General features: G+C 37.9%; 1 protein-coding gene across 1 annotated transcript in view; it reads right to left on the bottom strand.

Moving 5' to 3' along the window:
* Positions 1 to 19872, bottom strand: part of LOC126248847 (E3 ubiquitin-protein ligase HERC2) — an 851297-nt gene that overhangs the window by 274145 nt on the left and 557280 nt on the right. Inside the window, exons 59-60 of the mRNA XM_049950269.1 lie at positions 18565 to 18710; positions 7671 to 7817 (exon numbers count right to left, since the gene is read on the bottom strand). Coding sequence (XP_049806226.1) covers positions 7671 to 7817; positions 18565 to 18710 — 293 coding nt within the window. The remainder of the gene's footprint in view (positions 1 to 7670; positions 7818 to 18564; positions 18711 to 19872) is intronic.

The following is a 19872-nucleotide window of genomic DNA, read 5'->3' as shown; positions in this document are numbered from 1 at the left end:
GAGTTGTGACAGCTCACACACATACGCTGCCACCACAACCACAGCGTTTGTATTCTGTGCTGCCCGTAAGATGGGAGTATGGGGGTACCTGCTTCACTCAATGGCAGCACCACCGCCAGACGAGTGTTTCCATTGGCAAACCACCAGAGTGGTTTTGCTCTCTTGTGCTTCACAAGTGCTAGGTGATGTTTCGACTCACAGACAGTTACGTGTTATTGTAGGATGATCATTGCATGTGACTGAACTCGTCCAGGGTTTGTATTTTTCAGTTAATGTGCTCTTGTGGTTGCACAATTCCAGTGCTTGGCTCACCACCACTGTATATAATTGTGTTGGTGTTGATGTTGTTGTTGTTGTCAGTAAAAACTGTAGATACTACAGTTTTTTAAGACAAAGTTGTTTCATTTCAGCGCATGTTTTATAAGTATAATGGATTTGGCTTTGGATCAGTTGTTAAAACAGCAGCAGCAGCAGCAGCAAACTCAGCAGCAATGGCAATTTGAGCAACAGCAATAGCAGTTAGGTGTGCTTATCAGTTGGTAACGAATTTGCAAAGTGCTATGGGCCCTCCACAACTCCCCTCTGCACGCCTAAGCACTACCCCAGCTTTTAACACCATTCCTGGAAGTGAAGGGAGATTGGGACTTGTACATGCACCATTTGCACCAATATTTTGCAGTATTTCAAGCAGAGGACCCATCTTTGCAAAAGATTTTTTTTCCTTGTCTTTTACTGAGTACAAAACATTTCATTTCCTTCAAACAATTACACCATTGAGTACCCAGCAACATTGTTGTTTCCTGAAATGAGTGAGTTGCTCAGTGCTTATTATCTCAAGCAAATCAACATCATTGCTTCTGGTATGGATTTTCACAAGCAACATAAGAAATTGGACCAGTCCTGAACTCCACAGTTTAAAAAGTAAGTGCAAATTTATTTGTTCTCATTGTAAACATTCCTATGGAAACACTCTGATATGTGACTTGGTTGTCTGTTCTGCTATGGACAGGGAGGCATGTTGCAAGGCTTTGTGCTTAGAAGATCTGACATTGGAGGAGGTTTTGGCTGTCACTCAGGCTCTTGAGGTGTCTCAGTCTGTGATGAAACAGTTTGATGACATCATGGACATAACGTCATTTCTGCAGCAATGGTTTTGTTCACCAATACCCTCATCATACTCATGGGGTTTGGGGTTTGTGCCACTCACTGTCAGATAGTGTCTCCTTCCAGTGCAGGTTCCCCTTCTATCCTGACTGTTTTCCATGCACAGCAATGGTTTTGTTCACCAATACCCTCATCATACTCATGGGGTTTGGGGTTTGTGCCACTCACTGTCAGATAGTGTCTCCTTCCAGTGCAGGTTCCCCTTCTATCCTGACTGTTTTCCATGCACACATATAATCGTTGCGAGGCCAGCAGGTACAGTGTGTGGCTTGTCATAAACAAGGCCGTGTGGTAGCTGTTTGCCATGGCTGCCCGCAAAGCCAGTTCTTGGCTGTAGATGTGGAGGTTGCAGAAGTCAATAGCATTATGGCGGTGCACGGCCAGGAGCTCAGCATTCCCAGCATGATCTACATTACATTGCACATTCAGCTAGACATGTTCCATTTCCAGGTCGATATCAGGGCCACCGTTTCTCTCATGAATCTTGCAACCTATCATTCCTTGGTCACCTCACTCTTACCTCAACAGATTGCCATGTGGTCAGTTATGGTGAGTATCCCATTCCTGTTTACAGCCAGTTCATGATCCACAGGATGTATCAGCAAGTCACGAGTGCAATCACATTTTTGGATTTCGCATTCAGGATCCTGTTCATCTTGTTTCTGAATCCATTCCATCCCAGGCATTGCGCTATGGCATAAAGTTGAGCACCGGCATGCCAGTCAGGAATGACAGAGCAGAGAGGGCTGTGAAGAAGACGTCAGCCAATTGCACGCTGACCGACCCCTCTCTAGGACGACAACGCGACAGCAGTAGCCTCTATGTGAAGAGAACATAAGCGCCGTGCCTGACTGGCCGCAGCCCAGTTCTAAAGCAGCATCAAGACTAACAACCTGAATAGAAGCATCAATGCTCATTTCTTTGCTTGTATTAGGAATTGTATATACTGAAGAGATTTCTTATTTTGTCAGTCGCCCTTTACTTGCAATATAGCTATTTAACACAGAGTTAAGTGTTGCAATTTTTCCTTTTGTAATAAAGCTCATTAATACTACGTTGAGCAGTTAAACAGAGAACTGACTCGTGGCGATAACACATTAGACCTTCTGTTGACAAACAGACCCGAACTATGTGAAACAGTTAACGCAGAACAGGGAATCAGCGAACATAAAGCGGTTACTGCATCGATGATTTCAGCCATAAATAGAAATAGTATAAGAGGTAGGAAGATTTTTCTGTTTAGCAAAAGTGACAAAAAGCAGATTTCAGACTACTTGATGGCTCAACACAAAAGTTTTGTCTCAAGTACAGATAGTGTTGAGGATCAGTGGACAAAGTTCAGAACCATTGTACAATATGCATTAGATGAGTATGTGCCAAGAAAGATCGTAAGAGATGGAAAAGAGCCACAGTGGTACAACAACCGAGCTAGAAAACTGCTGCGTAAGCAAAGAGAACTTCACAGCAAACATAAACATAGCCAAAGCCTTGCAGACAAAAAAAATTACACGAAGCGAAATGTAGTGTGAGGAGGGCTATGTGAGAGGCGTTCAATGAATTCGAAAGTAAAGTCACAAGTACTGACTTAGCAGAAAATCTTAAGAAATTTTGGTCTTATGTCAAAGCGGTAGGTGGATCAAAACAAAATGTCCAGACACTCTGTGAGTAAAGTGGTACTGACACATAGGACGACAGACTAAAGACCGAAATACTAAATGTCTTTCCTTCTCTAGATTGTCACACAGATGACAAAATGGTAGATATCGAAATAGATGACAGAGGGATAGAAAAACAATTAAAATCGCTCAGAAGAGGAAAGGCTGCTGGACCTGATGTGATACCAGTTCGATTTTACACAGAGTACGCGAAGGAACTTGCCCCCTTCTTGCAGCGATGTACCATAGGTCTCTAGAAGAGCGTAGCGTTCGAAAGGATTGGAAAAGGACACTGGTCATCCCCGTTTTCAAGAAGGGACATCAAACAGATATGCAGAACTATAGACCTATATCTATAACGTCGATCAGTTGTAGAATTTTGGAACACAGATTGTGTTCGAGTATAATGACTTTTCTGGAGACCAGAAATCTACTCTGTAGGAATCAGCATGGGTTTCGTAAAAGACGATCGTGTGAAACCCGGCTCACGCTATTCATCCATGAGCCTCAGAGGGCCATAGACATGGGTTCCCACGTAGATGCCGTGTTTCTTGACTTCCACAAGGCGTTTGATACAGTTCCTTACAGTCGTTTAATGAACAAAGTAAGAGCATATGGACTATCAGACCAATTGTGTGATTGGATTGAAGAGTTCCTAGGTAACAGAATGCAGCATGTCATTCTCAATGGAAAGAAGTCTTCTGAAGTAAGAGTGACTTCAGGTGTGCCATAGGGGAGTGTCGTAGGACACAATATACATAAACGACCTTGTGGATAACATCGAAAGTTCACTGACACTTTTTACAGATGATGCTGTAGTATATCGAGAGGTTGTAACTATGGGAAATTGTACTGAAATGCAGGAGGATCTGCAACGAATTGACGCATGGTGCAGGGAATGGCAATTGAATCTCAATGTAGACAAGTGTAATGTGCTGTGAATACACAGAAAGAAAGATCCTTTATCATTTAGCTACAATATAGCAGGTCAGCAACTGGAAGCAGTTAATTCCATAAATTATCTGGGAGTAGGCATTAGGAGTGATTTAAGATGGAATAATCATATAAAGTTGATCATCGGTAAAGCAGATGGCAGACTGAGATTCATTGGAAGAATCCTAGGGAAATGCAATCCAAAAACAAAAGCAGGAGGTTACAGTACACTTGTTCGCCCACTGCTTGAATACTGCTCAGCAGTGTGGGATCCGTACCAGATAGGGTTGATAGAGGAGATAGGGAAGATCCAACGGAGAACAGCGCGCTTCGTTACAGGATCGTTTAGTAATCGCGAGAGCCTTACGGAGATGATAGATTAGATAAACTCCAGTGGAAGACTCTGCAGGAGAAACGTTCAGTAGCTCGGTATGGGCTTTTGTTGAAGTTTCGAGAACATACCTTCACCGAGGAGTCAAGCAGTATATTGCTCCCTCCTATGTATCTCTCACGAAGAGACCATGAGGATAAAATCAGAGAGATTAGAGCCCACACAGAGGCATACTGACAATCTTTCTTTCCACGAACAATACAAGACTGGAATAGAAGGGAGAACCGATAGAGGTACACAAAGTACCCTCCACCACACACCATCAGGTGGCTTGCGGAGTATGGATGTAGATGTAGAATATGATTTGCTTGAATTGTTGTCTAGTAATCCTGCATCTAATCAAATTATGGTCATTAACACACCCTTCAGGTTATACCGATGTATGTGCCTGTCTTTCAGCATCGCAACCAGCCCCGTCATTATTCAGAGATTTTTATAACAGCTCATGTGGGATGTCTAGACCTGTGGAAACTATCTTCATGATATCACTGTAACATGGCACTCACGGCAGGAGCTCCTGGATAACCTTCGTATCCTGTTCACTAAATTGCAACAGGAGGGTCTGAAGTAGAATTTGCAAAAGTCGAAGTTTTTTCAGACAGTAACCAAATACTGGGGTCACCTTCCTTCAAATGGTAGCATCAAACAGATGGAAAAGCACGTGGCAGTGATTGCTAACCTATCTCCACCATGGAACCTGAAGGAAATCCAATCATTTCTGGGTAAAGTCAGCTATTATTCAAAATTTATTTCATTTAATTGGTGGACAGTGACAGCACATCTGCCCACATCAAGTCACTGCTCAAGTCATTGCCGTGCCTCGGTACATTTACACCAGGTAAACAGCTTGTCCTTGTCACCATCACTTCTCTCTACAGGGTTGGGGCAGTCTTGGTTCACAAAAATGCTGATTTATGAATTCTTCAATTACTCCTTAGTAGAACAATTCCATATTTAAGGCCAAATAAGAAGTACACTGTTTTTGTTCTACTGGTTTTTATTTGTTTCACGCTAGTTTGTGACTTATTAAGCCATCTTCAGGAAACAACTGACTAGCATCTAAAAGCAATACTGGTTCTTAGCTAACCAAACATTACACACAAACATACAATCAGCTGAATAGAATGTTGTGCATCAAACTTGTTTCTTAATGTTGAAATTACACTTTGCCCAATGGAGAATGTTAAGCACAATAAATAATTAAACTAAACAATATCAAAGATTAAATGACTATAATTCTTTTTTTGTGAGGTCTTAAACAGTTTCTCAGCTGATGTCAAGACCTCACAAAAAAGTATTATAAGCATTTAAGGTGTAATATTGAGTAATAAGTGCAGCTGTTCCCAGAGAACCAGTCTGGGCTGTAGTAAACTTATGGCAGTGAAACTTTGTGGATATACTAATGTGTTAATGCAGAATCAATTTGCGGTGGAAAAAATTAGTTCCCATTTTGGACACCAGACCCAAAACTTGGTACTGCACAGTATCTCATCAACATCTGCAGTGCTCATATTGAACAAATTGTGTAAGTGGTGGTTAATAATAAAATCAACACCTATGCTTTTCTCACTTGTTTGACCTCTTCTGCTCACATTCCATTGATAATCCGTTACATACGGAAACATTTCTATACACCTTTCTTGAATTTGTAACACCTGATTTGCACCTAGTGGCCACAATTGGAACTAATTATTTTCCAGTGTGAACTGGTTCCTCATTAATCCATTAGAATATCTACCAAGTTTCTCTGCCATATGACAATTACAACACAATCTGGACCTCTGTAAGCAGCTGAACTTTAATTGTAACCACCTGGTATTACTTCATCCACTGCTATTCTGACTTTTCTGTCTTGTCTCCTAATTCTTCTTTAGAATATGTTCCAAACTTTTTGCTTTGCTCATTCTGTATTATCTTTTACTATGTTTTCATTTATCTCTTTACATTTATTTCAAACCATTTTTCAGATGCTTTCTTCATCTCTCCACTAATCACATTTCTCTATTGGCTATATCCATCCTGATCTGTAATTTTGTATTTTCTCATTATAATCATCATGTTGAGGATATTTTCCATTATTGATGCCTTGTATGATAACTTTTCCTCTTTACTGAAGCATTCATTTCCTGTACATCAATCCCATCCAAACACTTGCACGTGAGTTTTTTATAAGTCCCAGGCTTCCGAGTTTTTCTTGAAATTAATTAGATTCCACCTCTGTGTAGTGACATGTATTGACTTTCTTTCTGATAAATACACAAAAGATCTTTCCTTTTCCAGTGGTTACTATCTCAAAAGACCTCGACACTGAAATGATGTTAAACTGTAACTTTCCTAACTTTTTTTATCATCATTAGCAGCTAACGAATTTTAATCCCTCTGCATTATGGAAAATATTTATTTGTGAAATTTGTTATTTCTCTTTCATTTAAAAATCCCACCAACATCAGACTTAATTATAATTATGCAATATTCTTATTTGAGGTATTTTCTGCCAGACTTGCTATATTTTCCATTGTATGTCTTCCTTTCAGTGGTAATTATCTTTTGGGATCATATGGTTGAATGGGTTTATCTGCTTACTAGAACAATAAAGTTACCTAATTTGGAGGACACTAAAATTTTTCCTACTATTTAATCTCTCAAATATAGTTGGAGACACTGGTATCACTGGAAGATTTAAACATTTACTTGTGTGTTTGTTAAGGAATCAGGCTGTTGAATAAGTTTGTCAAGAGCTGAAATAAACAATCAAAACTTTCACTGACAAAAATTAATCTATGAGTGTGTGCTCAAAAATAATGCCTCCAAATTTTTTTTATTCTGGTCCGAATATTGGTTGAAGTATTAAATGTCACACATATCATTCTGTTGACTTTCTCAATTCACTGACACAAACCACAAACCCTCTGCTGCAAGAGGGCTCTGAATTGCAGCAGGTAACATGGTGATGTGTAATGTAACTATTCTGTTGTGACAAGGAACAGCATGTTGTAATTGAGTTTCAAATTCAAAGAGTTCAGCCACACATGGAGCACCCTCCTATTCAGCATGACAATGCCAGACCACAAGAGTGTTGTAACACAAACACAGACACAGACACAGACACAAACACAAACACAAACACACACACAAACACAAACACAAACACAAACACACACACACACACACACACAGTATACTGAACTGTTAATGTATCTGGAGAAACACACTGGAGACTTGTTTTTTGAAAATAACTGACATATGTAATGTTATTTTTTATTCAAGACTTAGCCAATTATTATAGGATTTTCTTCATAACACATGTAGTTTCATACATTGATCTACTATGTACGCATGCTTAAAGTTAGTACTACTGTGGTCACACTTTCAGTGTTTGAGCCAGATCATGTCATTCTGCTCGCACTGGTATTTTCAGTCTGTTGTGTCATTACAACAGTTATACAAAATATTTGGATTGAAATAGGAATGTTTGCTTCACTTAGACACAAAATGGCAACACACTGAAAATAAATATTTATATTTACCTGGGCATTTGATGTCATAGTGACAGCAATTACACTCATGGCACTTGCAGACATCTTTGAGGCTCTTGATGAAACACTGACAGATGCTGAAAGTGATGGAAAGGCAGCAACAGGACTTTGCTCACTTTCTGGTGTTGTGTGAGAACTCTGCAAAATAAAGTAAAATAAACAAATAAATAAATAAGTAAAGAAGTTATCAACTATGGCAAATACAATGGTGAGAAGAATATTTGTCAGCCTAGCAAAGACATAGCATCAACATCAGCGTAATTATATTTTGTTATGTTATTACATATTGCAAGATGGTGCATGCCATCCTGATCTGCAGGATACTTTTGTTTACAAAGATTTTTTAAGTAGTTGTGTTTAATTCAAATGGACCAACTATAACGATGAGTCTCATTTATAAACTATTTGATATGGACAGTGTAAATAGAAATTCATCCAAAGTTAACAACCGTTTATAAAAAAAAGCTGCATCTTTATTTCCAATACTTAAGAAAGGGGCTAGTGTGTTCGAATGTGGATATAGTTCTCTTGGACATAATTTCTACAAAGGATATCTCAAAACTGCAACCAGGGATGAAAATTTTGAGAAAGTATAAAATTAGGAGCTCAACAATTAAATGAAATAGCTGACAATTAAATGAAATAGCTGACATCATATGCCTATTAGAAGAAAGAGTTTGGTATGTTTTACATGAATGACTAATCTATAGTAAAGGTTTGCAAATACTGCGTGGAGCATTTGCTCAATTTTGATCAAAATCAAATTAGAAAACAAATCTCTCAACAAATTTTGCTGCATTTAAAAGAGAGTCACTTAGTTTTTGTGTGATGATTCGTTAATTTGTTACTATGGCTAAAATATGGCCTCAGAACTTCATGCTAGGAACAAAATTGCAATAAAAATAGTGAGTGGAAGCTAGTGGCCCTGTATCACATTTTATTTCATCTGCTGCACTGTTTGAGGCCAGTGTTTCTCACTTCCATCTACCCCCACACTTAATGAAATCTGTAGCTGGAAAATGTTTTGAGAAGTTATGGCAGCTGAAGATGATTACTTTCTAGACGTTACTGAATGACATTTCAAGTGCAAACCCTACTCGCTGGGAAAAAGAAAAGAAGAAGTAGACTAAATTCATTCATCTAAAAGAGTACTACATAAAAGTAAGTGTACTCAACCTCTTATAAAAACATGTTCTTCATTGTGTGACTACAAAATTTTCATCCTTGCCCTTGTAGGGAGCATTTTATAGCTTTAACTTGTTTTATCAACTATAAATTTTAATAGATAGAAACAGTGGGGAAATACTGCCTTTTAGTTTTCTTTCCCCCCAATGTTGATCCAATAACGTTAACATTATTAACGAACATACTATCACCCTTCCACAAACTGTACTCCTTTTTCATGCACCTCTACTTCATGTGCAATGACGACACAACTAAACAACATGCCTGTTTACACAGACAATGCATGAAACACAACTACTGATAGTTTTTTGTTAACCTGTCAGTAATAGTAATATAAAGGATGAAACTATAATTTTGTATAAGTCATGGAACATTTACTAAAGTTAGTTAGTTTCATGTTCTACAGATTATTTGCACGATAAATTCTAATATGTGTAGCAAGTCATTTTACATTCAAATAACAAATTAAGTTGTAAATATAAGAGAAATTACATAAATCAAGACAGAAGGAAAACTACATTTAGTTCAAAATGTGTGTTTGGATTATTATGTTTCAGAGGAGGAGTTCACAGAAGTGCAAAGAGAAATGTACCACTTTAATCACTGCATGACCAGAATGTTTGTTACAGTTTGGCTTGGATATTTACTTCCAGGTTCCTACAAAGTCAATTCATAACACCGGATGGGAGGGGGTGGGGGGTGGTCTGTTGTAATGGCAGGATGAGCAGGAAGTGCCAATCGCCTAGGCTGAAAAAAAAATAGTCTATGAAATTTGCTAAGAAGCACCATCATTCCACAGTTTGTATCTGTATAGCAACAATTATGATATGAATTTGCTAAGGAGTACCACCATTCCACAATTTGTATAACAATAGTCGTGATATGAGAGTTTAAGCTTCCACAGTAACTGTCAGCTTCAATAACCAATTTCTGGATATTTAACCATATCAACATGTAGTGATAATGATCAGTGTGACAGCCATTTGCAACAGTGACCATAACATAGGTTCATATTACAGAATGATTACATGGTCACATACCAAGAAAAAGTACTTGAATAATGATATGTCTTACAAGCAAAAGTTGGCATCATCCAGTGTAATATTTTTGTTTGTTAGAATCTGGGAAGGATAAAATTTGGGCTTGACAGTTAATTTATGGGAATATCCATAGAACTAAAATTATCAACTGAAATTTTACAGTCTGTGTGTAAAATTTTATTTTTGCTAACTTTTTATTAATTCTGTAAAAAAAGTTGGTTTATTGTTTCCATCTTTCATAACTATCTTTCATAACTCTTGGCTTTCACATGTAGTAAACTCTCTGTCCTTTTCCTTATTATACTCATGTAATAAATGTTTTGTTATGAGCCAATACGATTGAATATGAAAAAGCGGGTTTTAAAATACCTGTAGAAAAAAGAAAACCATACGAGCGAGCCTTGTTACTTCCCTGATTAGTCAAAGTGCTTCAACCCAATAAGAGCACACAATTTATGGAGTTACCATGTGTATTACCAAAGAGATGAAAGGATTATAATGCAAGCAAAAGTGTTTTATCATAATATTACTCATAATAAAAAAAAAAAAAAATAATAGGGGCTGGGTCTTTCAAAATGTTGCTATATGTTCAAGGTGGTTCCACACAAGTAAACATTCACAGAGGCTCTAACTATTCTGATGAGTGTTACACTAAACATGTAAAAGAGAAACATAACTCTTAATATCTGTTTAAAATTTGGGTATTATATTTCTAATCTGAGGTTTCACACAATAATCTAAGCAAAGAGATGTATATGAAAACTAATCACTACTGATTTAGGTATCAAGGAAATTATCAACATGGTCAATTTTAGTCTTTATAATAGTAAAAATTGGGGCAGTGATAATTTTTAGCCTGAACAGAAAACTACAAAAAGTGGTAAATCTATGGTGTCACACCAGTGATAATTTTCAAACTGCACAGAAAAATACAAAACATGGTGAACATACAACATTGCAACAGTAATAATAATCATATTTTCTAAGGAAACAAGCCACTGAGAAGGAACTACACACAAACATTAACAACATTTTGTCAACTATTCTCAAGTAAAAAGACAGGTAATGATACCTTTGAATCAAGGTTCGACATTGTCATCTTTTCCCTGGCTTGTATTCTGCCTAATATGGGGTCCACATTGTCAGGATTGGCTGGATTTCCTTCCTAAGTCAACAATTGTCACGGTAACCTAAGAGAGGGGTGTTGTGTGCCATCTCTGTGAATCATGTACACTTTGTTCTGTGTGTCATTGTATTTGAACTGTTTGTGTATCATATTTGTGAATGCACACAGTATTTGCCTAAACTAGCATGAAAGCACCTAAAACCACACTCAGGCTGCCCAGTTTACCATCCCATGGTGGTTAATCTGCTGTACAGATTCAATCAAGGCCTGGCTCACCTCCCTGTGCAAGCTAGCACACTGCACATTATGATATAGGAGCAATATACAAGCAGGTCATCCTCAGTACACTTATAAATATTATTATTACTTGAAGAAGTTTAAAATACTGCACAGGTAACCCACTCACAGTCAGTGCCACTAACCTGGGCAGCAAGATCTATTACTACAGCACATCTGTTGATATTTCATATATGATGTCACTTTAATTGAGGGTGACCTGTCTGTAACAAATGAACTATACACTCCACTCAGGTGAAATCATAAATAAGGTTCATTACGAATGAAACACATTTCATTTGATATAGGCAGAAATGGTCTAGAAACAGCATTTATGTCTTGCACTGGTTGTTAAATTCTGAGTTGGGTTTTTATTTCCCCATACTGCTGGTACATTGTGTGACAGAACAAGATGCACTGTAGCTGTCTGTGAACGCATTACATGTAAATAAACTCCTTTGCATCTGCCCCCTGCTTTGTTATGCAATGTAACTTTGTAAATTAAGGACTTGTGCAACTCCCTCTTGCTCAAAAAACTGGATCTGAAGTCAAAATCATCAGTGTGCCAGAAAATGGCCCTGATCACATGAACCTTGGCGGGAGAAAGTTTTTATTTCAAGATCAGGACAGACATGACATCTGCATCTATGCACTGAGAGATAAGCTACATACTACTAGATTCTGCAGTCCTAGTAATGTCCATCAGATTACTAGTTGAAGTAGAACTACAGGCCTCAAAGGCATACAGCTGTAAAATTTCGGCTAGTACTTTTAGTTGCCCGGAATACTAGCACACTGTGTGACCTACCAGATTTCGGGATGTAAGGATTAAAGTTTTTCGACTTTGCCTTCTCTGTAATGGTTATTTTCTGTTTTTCCCACATCTCAGTATTCAGTTTATGGTACAGAAATAAGCACACTTGTATTGAAAACCAATCTCCGAGTCATTTCGCAGTCCCATCACCTGTGAATGCTAAGCTACAAAAACATTAGATTGCACAGAGATCGTATCTGTATCGCGCTGCAGACAGCTGTCATAACATGATAAGATAAGTAATGCCACGCCACAGCTAACATCTCCGACCCCCCCCCCCCCCCAACTCGTTATATGTGCACAGCAGCCACAGCATCATGAGCCCCACACTAAAAACACATGTTACAGCTGACAAGTTTTTAAATGACAGTGGCACAGTCATGCCAGCTGTATGGACACCTGTCTCTTGCCTCTCACCTCGCACTTCACTGCAATGCAGTTACGGAGAATGTTTGTCATTATTTATATAAGTGTCACAGCCGCCATTGTAGAGGCTCCATATTAACAATGACTCATACAGCAATAAAGAGAACAGATGTGAATGTTGGGAATTTTATTTGTGCAAATCTAGAGTATAGGTTTTGTACTTGTATGGTTAAATACTTCTGTATTAACTTGACTCTTGTTTACTGTAATACTGAGGAAGTGTCCACAAGAAGCAAGTCATGAATACGTTTTAATAGCTAGGTGGTACTCTCCCACACCCAAAATGTAAATGTTGTGGAATTTAAACTTTATTTCAGTTGTAAGACAGGAAAATTGAATAGTTTGTGATAGGTTATTAGTGAATAAGTGATGCTTGTTTTGTCAGACGGTATTATTCTGTTTCTAATACCTGTTAATCTGCATTCTACAAGCTAGTGAAATAAAGATAGCTTTAAACACCAAAAGCTCTATGGACAATTATCAAACATTGGTAATATACAAAATATGTAGGTATCCACTTGTGAAGATTGTAACTGAAGTTCACTTATAAGCTAAGAGATGGCCGAGATGGCAAATTTATATTTGCATTGGTTAATAGATAATGCTCATTTCATTTATTTTGTTACTGATGCGCCATTCTTTCTTTGTCCTCCGGTTTTTGTGGTTTAAAGACATACATTACATGTGGGTTTAAAGACATCCATTACATGTGTAAATTCTGATTTACTTTGTTGCATGGTCCTGTGTCAATGTCATGCTATTTTTCTTTTATTACCTAAACAGTAGCCTTTATTTTCAACATTTGTTTAAAGCTATTCAAGGTACCTTTCCCATCACCAAATGTGCATATGTACACAAATATTGTAGAACTTATATGGGGCCTTATGAGCAAGCATTACTTGTGACAAACTGACTGCGCTGAAAAACATTTAGTCTCCCTCCATTTGTAATCACTATCAATATGGCCTACCCTATAATGATTAGTAAACTCGAATTTGTGATTTGCCTGCAGGCAGTGCACAGCTAAGCCACTGGACTACACAGTGTGGTCAACTCATTGAAATGCAGCCAATACAATTAAATTTCTTTTATTCCACAGATTAGTTAACTATATACAATAATGTCCACTTCCTCTAGTGGAACTTTAACTGCTCCACAGGTGTATGTTGTTTGTAGTGCTTTAGTTTCAGTATTATTATAATCCCATGGTAAGTGTCACCATCCGAAATCCATCCAACAATCTTGAGTTTATTCATTCCTTAATTATGAATTTGGGATTTGGCTTTCTGACTTTTTCTTCCTCATACTGTGAGTCCAGACTGGTTAAGGAGCTAAGCTACATTCAGTGGTATGGTTTATTCATGCTATTGAGAGAGTGAGACTACAATCGTCCTTAGCAGCAATCTGATTGAGTGAGGAGGCACAGTGGTTAGCACACTGGACTTGCATTCAGGGGAGCAATGGTTCAAACTCATGACAGGCCATCCTGATTAAGGTTTTCCGTGATTTCCCTAAATTGTTTCAGGCAAATGCCAGGATGGTTCCTTTGAAAGGGCATGGCCAACTTCCTTCCACATCCTTCCCTAATCCGACAGGACTGATGACCTTGCTGTTTGGTCCCCTCATCCCGAATCAACCAACCAATGAATCAACTGGCAATCTGCACTGTGATTTAATATCGGTGGGCAAATGATGTCTGATACTATCCAGTTCAGTTTTTTTCCGACCCTATATATTTACTCTATCGCCATAACATTGGTACTGTACTGTGTCTCTTTCTTCTGCTGGCAAAAGACAGTTCATGATCATGCCTCCAGGATGGACCGGATTCCTATCACACCTTTTCCACCAAAACATATTTGAAACCTGTTCCAGTATGCTGGAAATCCACATATTCGAAACATTGTGCTTTCCTCCTCTCTTGAGTTCCTGCAGTATTAATTCCGCAACTCTGCTGTCACAAACGGCCCATATTCTTCATTTTGTATTACACTGTATGTTAATTTAAAGCATTACTTTTTTTCCTTAATTTTGAGTATTACTTTTTTTTCAAGTTTTAATATTGTCCTTTAGAGTTTTGTATGCAGGCTGTGTCAAATTGTACAAAATCCAGATTCATCTCCACCAGCACTCCATGGCCACTGTCAAGGCCAGATACCAACAATACTGTAATTCCTCAAAAAATTCTTTAAGCCATTATGACAACTTTGATCAACTAAATACTTGTAACTTTATAAATCTTTAACTATGGATTAGAGCCAGCAGGTACTCTCTTCGACTGCCATATACTTGGACAACACACTGTCTTTTCATTGGTTCATTTATACAACTACATTTAGAAGGTTGCACTTTGTAAGATGAATAATGCTGTGTTGACACTTGTGTTCAATCATAGAAATTAAAGTATTAACCACAGATTCAGCTCCATAGCGACCCTCTCTTTTGACAGGAATTGTAGCCCTCTGTACAACAAAGGCCCCTGCGGCATTCTCTAATGCCTAGATCAGTGACAATGACTGCTGCACAAGCTGGCATGTCATTTTGAGTGGCTCTACCATCCGTCTGAAGCCCCCACTGTCCCAGAGCTCCATGGCGATCCTTTGGCACCTCACTCCAGATTCATCTCCACCAGCACTACATGGCCACTGTCAAGGCCAGATACCAATGATACTGTAATTCTGTAAGACAATATGGCAACTTTGATCAACTAAACACTTGTAACACAATGCAATAAGCCCCCTCACGACAACACTGAAGGAAAAAAACATATCCCACAATAGTTTCTAAAGCCACTTTGATGGTAATCTCCCCCCCCCCCCCCCCCACTCTGAGGGCCTTGTGGAAGGGGGAAAGATTATACAGGAATATAGGACAGCTAGCCAGTCTGCAAATATTTTAGGATTTCAACACAAAGTTTTATTCTAAATTTTTCATCATGTTTTTTAACTACACGTCCAGCATCAGTTCCCTCAGAACCTGTGTCCAGTCAACAGTGGTGTCAGCAGATGTTTCTGTTTTCAGTAACCTGTTGACAAAACCAGATACACTCACCACCATGGCGAGGCAATAGGAGGTGTGGGAAAAGTATGATAGGTTGATTGTTGTCTGTTTCTTGGAATGCAGAGCCCAGTCGGGACCCGCTCTTGGAAATTTGCGGTAAGGTCTTATGGGACCGAACTGCTGAGGTCATTAGTACCTAAGCTTGGACACTACTTAATCTAACTTAAACTAACTTATGCTAAGGATGACACGCACACCCATGCCCGAGGGAGGACTCAAACCTCTGATGGGGGGAGCCACACGGACTGTGACAAGATTCCTCACACCGCACGGCTATTCCGCACAGCCGACCCTCTCTTGTGTCCCAGTTCTATAGCAGGATGGATGGTGTAGGCTGTCTGTCTATGACACTGTGTCTTCTCAACCAGCCACCAGCAAACTCAAACATGATCTGTTTCCTCTTTCTTCCTATTCCTTTAACCACTACAATCACCTAGACTGGGAGATGGCCGCAAAGTCTGGCCTGGGCGATTCCTATGTACCCTGAACTCTTACAATATATGGAATTTTTACTTGCTAGCCTCATGTATTATTTCAAACTCCCTTCAGATGCCCAGGTCCTGGTCCATTCTGGTCAAGTACCCCTTCTATGACTGTACACATTGAAGCTCTCTGTTAACACACTATATGTAAATAGTTTCGTTTACAACTGGACACTGCTTTATTATGCCATGTCAGTTAGTAAATTAAAGCACAGGTCTAAATAGTTCAAAATTTGCTACTAATGTTGCCTAAATTAACAGCATGAACATAAAAATTCACTTGTCAATAAAACAAAATTTTGTCACTAAATGGCAGTACAGAATTGTAGATCATTCGGTAATGCTACAAATTTCTATTTTAATGGGAAATATTAAGCATGAAATAGTGATGAGAATGTTATGTGCAGATGCAAGGCAATTTCTCTGTGTTACTGAGGAGTTTGTGAACCTTTTGTAAGATGTATCACACAGGAAAATAAATGCTACAAATACTGTGAAACAACATGTCATTCAGTAGTGTCTCTTAATTGTGCATTATGTATGTTTCATTGCTGTATGACATACCCGAAGCTGTAAGAACACCACACATGCCCCAGAAAGCTCACTTTGTAAATTCTACTGAACACAACGGCACATCTCAAAGTGTCATTCCTCTCATTTTTATGAATAACTTATATCAGTTTTACTTATAAAATAGTGGCTAGGCCATCTGATGATTCCTCAGAGGCAATAAATCATGTTCAGAGGTAGAGAACTTGTTAAATGACTACTGAATAAACAATTTTCAGTCCTACCAAATTCAACTATTATATGTGGGAAAATTCAACAACAGTAAAACATGGATAGTAGGAGACACATTTGTAAATACTGATTTTTGTGCTTTTAGTATGTAGTAGTCAAATATTTGGAGGTATGAAAAAAAAGAAAAAGAAATTAAAACAAACAGATACATGAGATAGAAAAACTTCTCGAGTCACGAGAGACATGAATGACAGGATATACCATAAAAGAGTGCACTGAAACAAAATAAGGAGTCACGGTCAGATTCCTCACCTGTTATATCACAAGTAACTGTGTGTGTAACCAAATGCATCAGAGATGTGTCACATATGCCCTAGGAGAAGAATCACAATATAACCTCGCTTTTACTTTCCCGGAATTAACGTTTGCCTGCCTTTTATGATATTATTTAAAGCTCCCATAAAATTTCCTATGTCCACAATATTAATTCACACCTGATTTTGCATCAACATATTTATAATTTTTCCGTGATTTTAACTTTATGAAAAAATGTTCATGGGGGGGAAACTGACGTAAAATGATGCTGGCACGAAGTTAGTCTTCAAGTAGTGTTTACAATCATTATGTGGTTAAGTTTCTTGACACCAGGGTGTGCTACTTAGCAGATTTAAACTGGTAAACATGTAAAAGTTGGAACAATTCATGCCATATCTAGGTTCATATGAATAAAGATATCATGACCAATCACAACGATTTCCAAATTGTCTCTAAAGCACGTGCACGGTTTTGTGATTGCTGTAATTGTCGTCACACCTCTGTCGAACCATAGTTAGTGTGTTTCGTCTTTCGGCTGCTTGTAGCGCTAGTTGACACCTTCATTCAGTTTGCATTGCTCAAATGTTTATGGTTTAAACACAGTGTAAATTATGTATATTCTCATGCTGAGCAAAATGTGATTCAAAGATTTATTATCATTGTTAAGTGCAATACTTACATACGTATTTTTTGTGATGTTACACAAAAAACAATGTGAGTGATAGTTTGGATGTGTGTGATTTTCTACATAACTGAGGAAGCACAGTACCAGATAACCTCAAAAAGATGACTACAGTTCAAGAGATGCAGAACTATACATACGCAAACACCACACAAAATACTTACGTAAATATTTGCACTTGATATGAAGAAAAAATTCTCAAAACACACTGTTCTAAGCATGAAAAAATATGTAACTGGTGCACTGTCTCATTATTTAAATAATGAATGGCAGCTGCAGGCAACCCAAAAACATGAATAATGACATATGAAATTAAGTCAAACATCTCTGTTTCCCAATTACCCATTATATCAGCAGTTTTTATTAGATAATAAACAAGCCCTTGCAAGAGTACTTTGATGCCTATTATGCTATTATGTGCACATACATAAAGTGTGAAAATGCAAGGGGGTATTCTATATGTAACTTTTACAGCTTAAAACATTATTTTCCACATTTTACATTTTGCTGCATTTTACACCATTTTTTTGAAGTCCCTTGAAAAGTGTAAAAGTGGGGTTCCACTGTATCTTAATTTTTATCCAGTGTTGCCTGGGAAAAATCATTGATAATGTAGATTGGAAAGCTACACAGTATTGAGAAATGAGCCTGCAGAATAAGAATACCGTACTTTTTGCTCATGAAGTAAGAAAGTGGTTTTGGAACAGAGTGAGAGGATTATACAGAAACAATACTTACAAAGCCAACTGCTTCAGTGACAGATGCTGGTGCTTCTCCTCCACCTTGAGCTATCTCCACACCATCATCAAAATGAATATTTGGTGAAACCTGGCTCACAATTCCTTCTGCTGGTGTCTCTGGGGTCTGCACATCACCAACGTTGCCTATACACATAAAAGCTAATTAATACATGTAAGCAGATGCAACAAGCACTTGCATTATTTATAAGGTGTCTGAACAACAATTCAAGAAAAAAATTGGTAATGTAAATTAACTAGTGGGACAATGGTAAGTCTTCAAAAACACATGAAGTTTTAATTGAAGAGATTTACCAACCAATCATAAAAAATGTATAGCAATAATGCTGGGTTTTGAAATGGTCACCTACTGAAGGAAATGTGTAGAATTACAGTAGTACCTATGAAGTAGATAACCTGTACAGATTTCATAATACTTAACATTAAGATATGTGAGTTTTTTATACAAAGAAATAAAAAAACATATGGACAGCCATTACAGATCACACAAAAGCTTTCTATATGGTGCTAACTACATTGAGCATTGTGCGATCTGAAGAAAAAACAGAAGATAGAAATGGGTATAGGGAGGCTATTGTATTATCTAATGACAACGTAAAGCAAGGAAAAAATATACTTCCTGATGGGAGGTGATAGTACAGAGAAGATCTGAGTAAAAGAATTTAATTCATCTATTTAAATTGAGGTAACTGAGATTTCAACTGAGGGAAACGGTAAAGCTGCACTTATGTATATTATACTAAGTGATAGTTATTGGGATTTATTAGCCATTACTAGTGATCACCACGAAATGTTGCTCTACTTTGTCTTCTGTCTCACTTTTGATGGAATGTACACATCAGTGTCACTGGAGCATAATTTATTATTTGTACCTCAACTACTAGCCACACCAAACCCATTTTTTTAAATTATTATATTGTCAGCCCTAGCATCTAACTCATAATCAGTGAAGTTCAGAGCCAGATAAACAAATTTTCCAGGAGTGTGACTATATATTGATGGACAATGAAAGATTTTTTTTGACACATTATGGACTAAATATGGTAATGGAAATATCTTTGTTGAATACAAATAGTGGAACAAGTAAAGGTAACAAATCACTGCATAGTTGAGCCACTGAATGATTGATAAGTACATAAACAGGACTGAAAACATTGTTAAGCGTTCAAACAAGTCCACAGAAAACACTCTCTCTCTCTCTCTCTCTCTCTCTCTCTCTCTCTCTCTCTCTCTCTCTAACTGCAAGCTACAGTGACCAGACTGACTACATTTGCACTGGAAGTGCAGT

This window comes from Schistocerca nitens, chromosome 3 (genome assembly GCF_023898315.1).
Source record: "Schistocerca nitens isolate TAMUIC-IGC-003100 chromosome 3, iqSchNite1.1, whole genome shotgun sequence".
Taxonomy (NCBI): domain Eukaryota; kingdom Metazoa; phylum Arthropoda; class Insecta; order Orthoptera; family Acrididae; genus Schistocerca; species Schistocerca nitens.
This window is presented reverse-complemented; position numbering and strand designations above follow the sequence as displayed.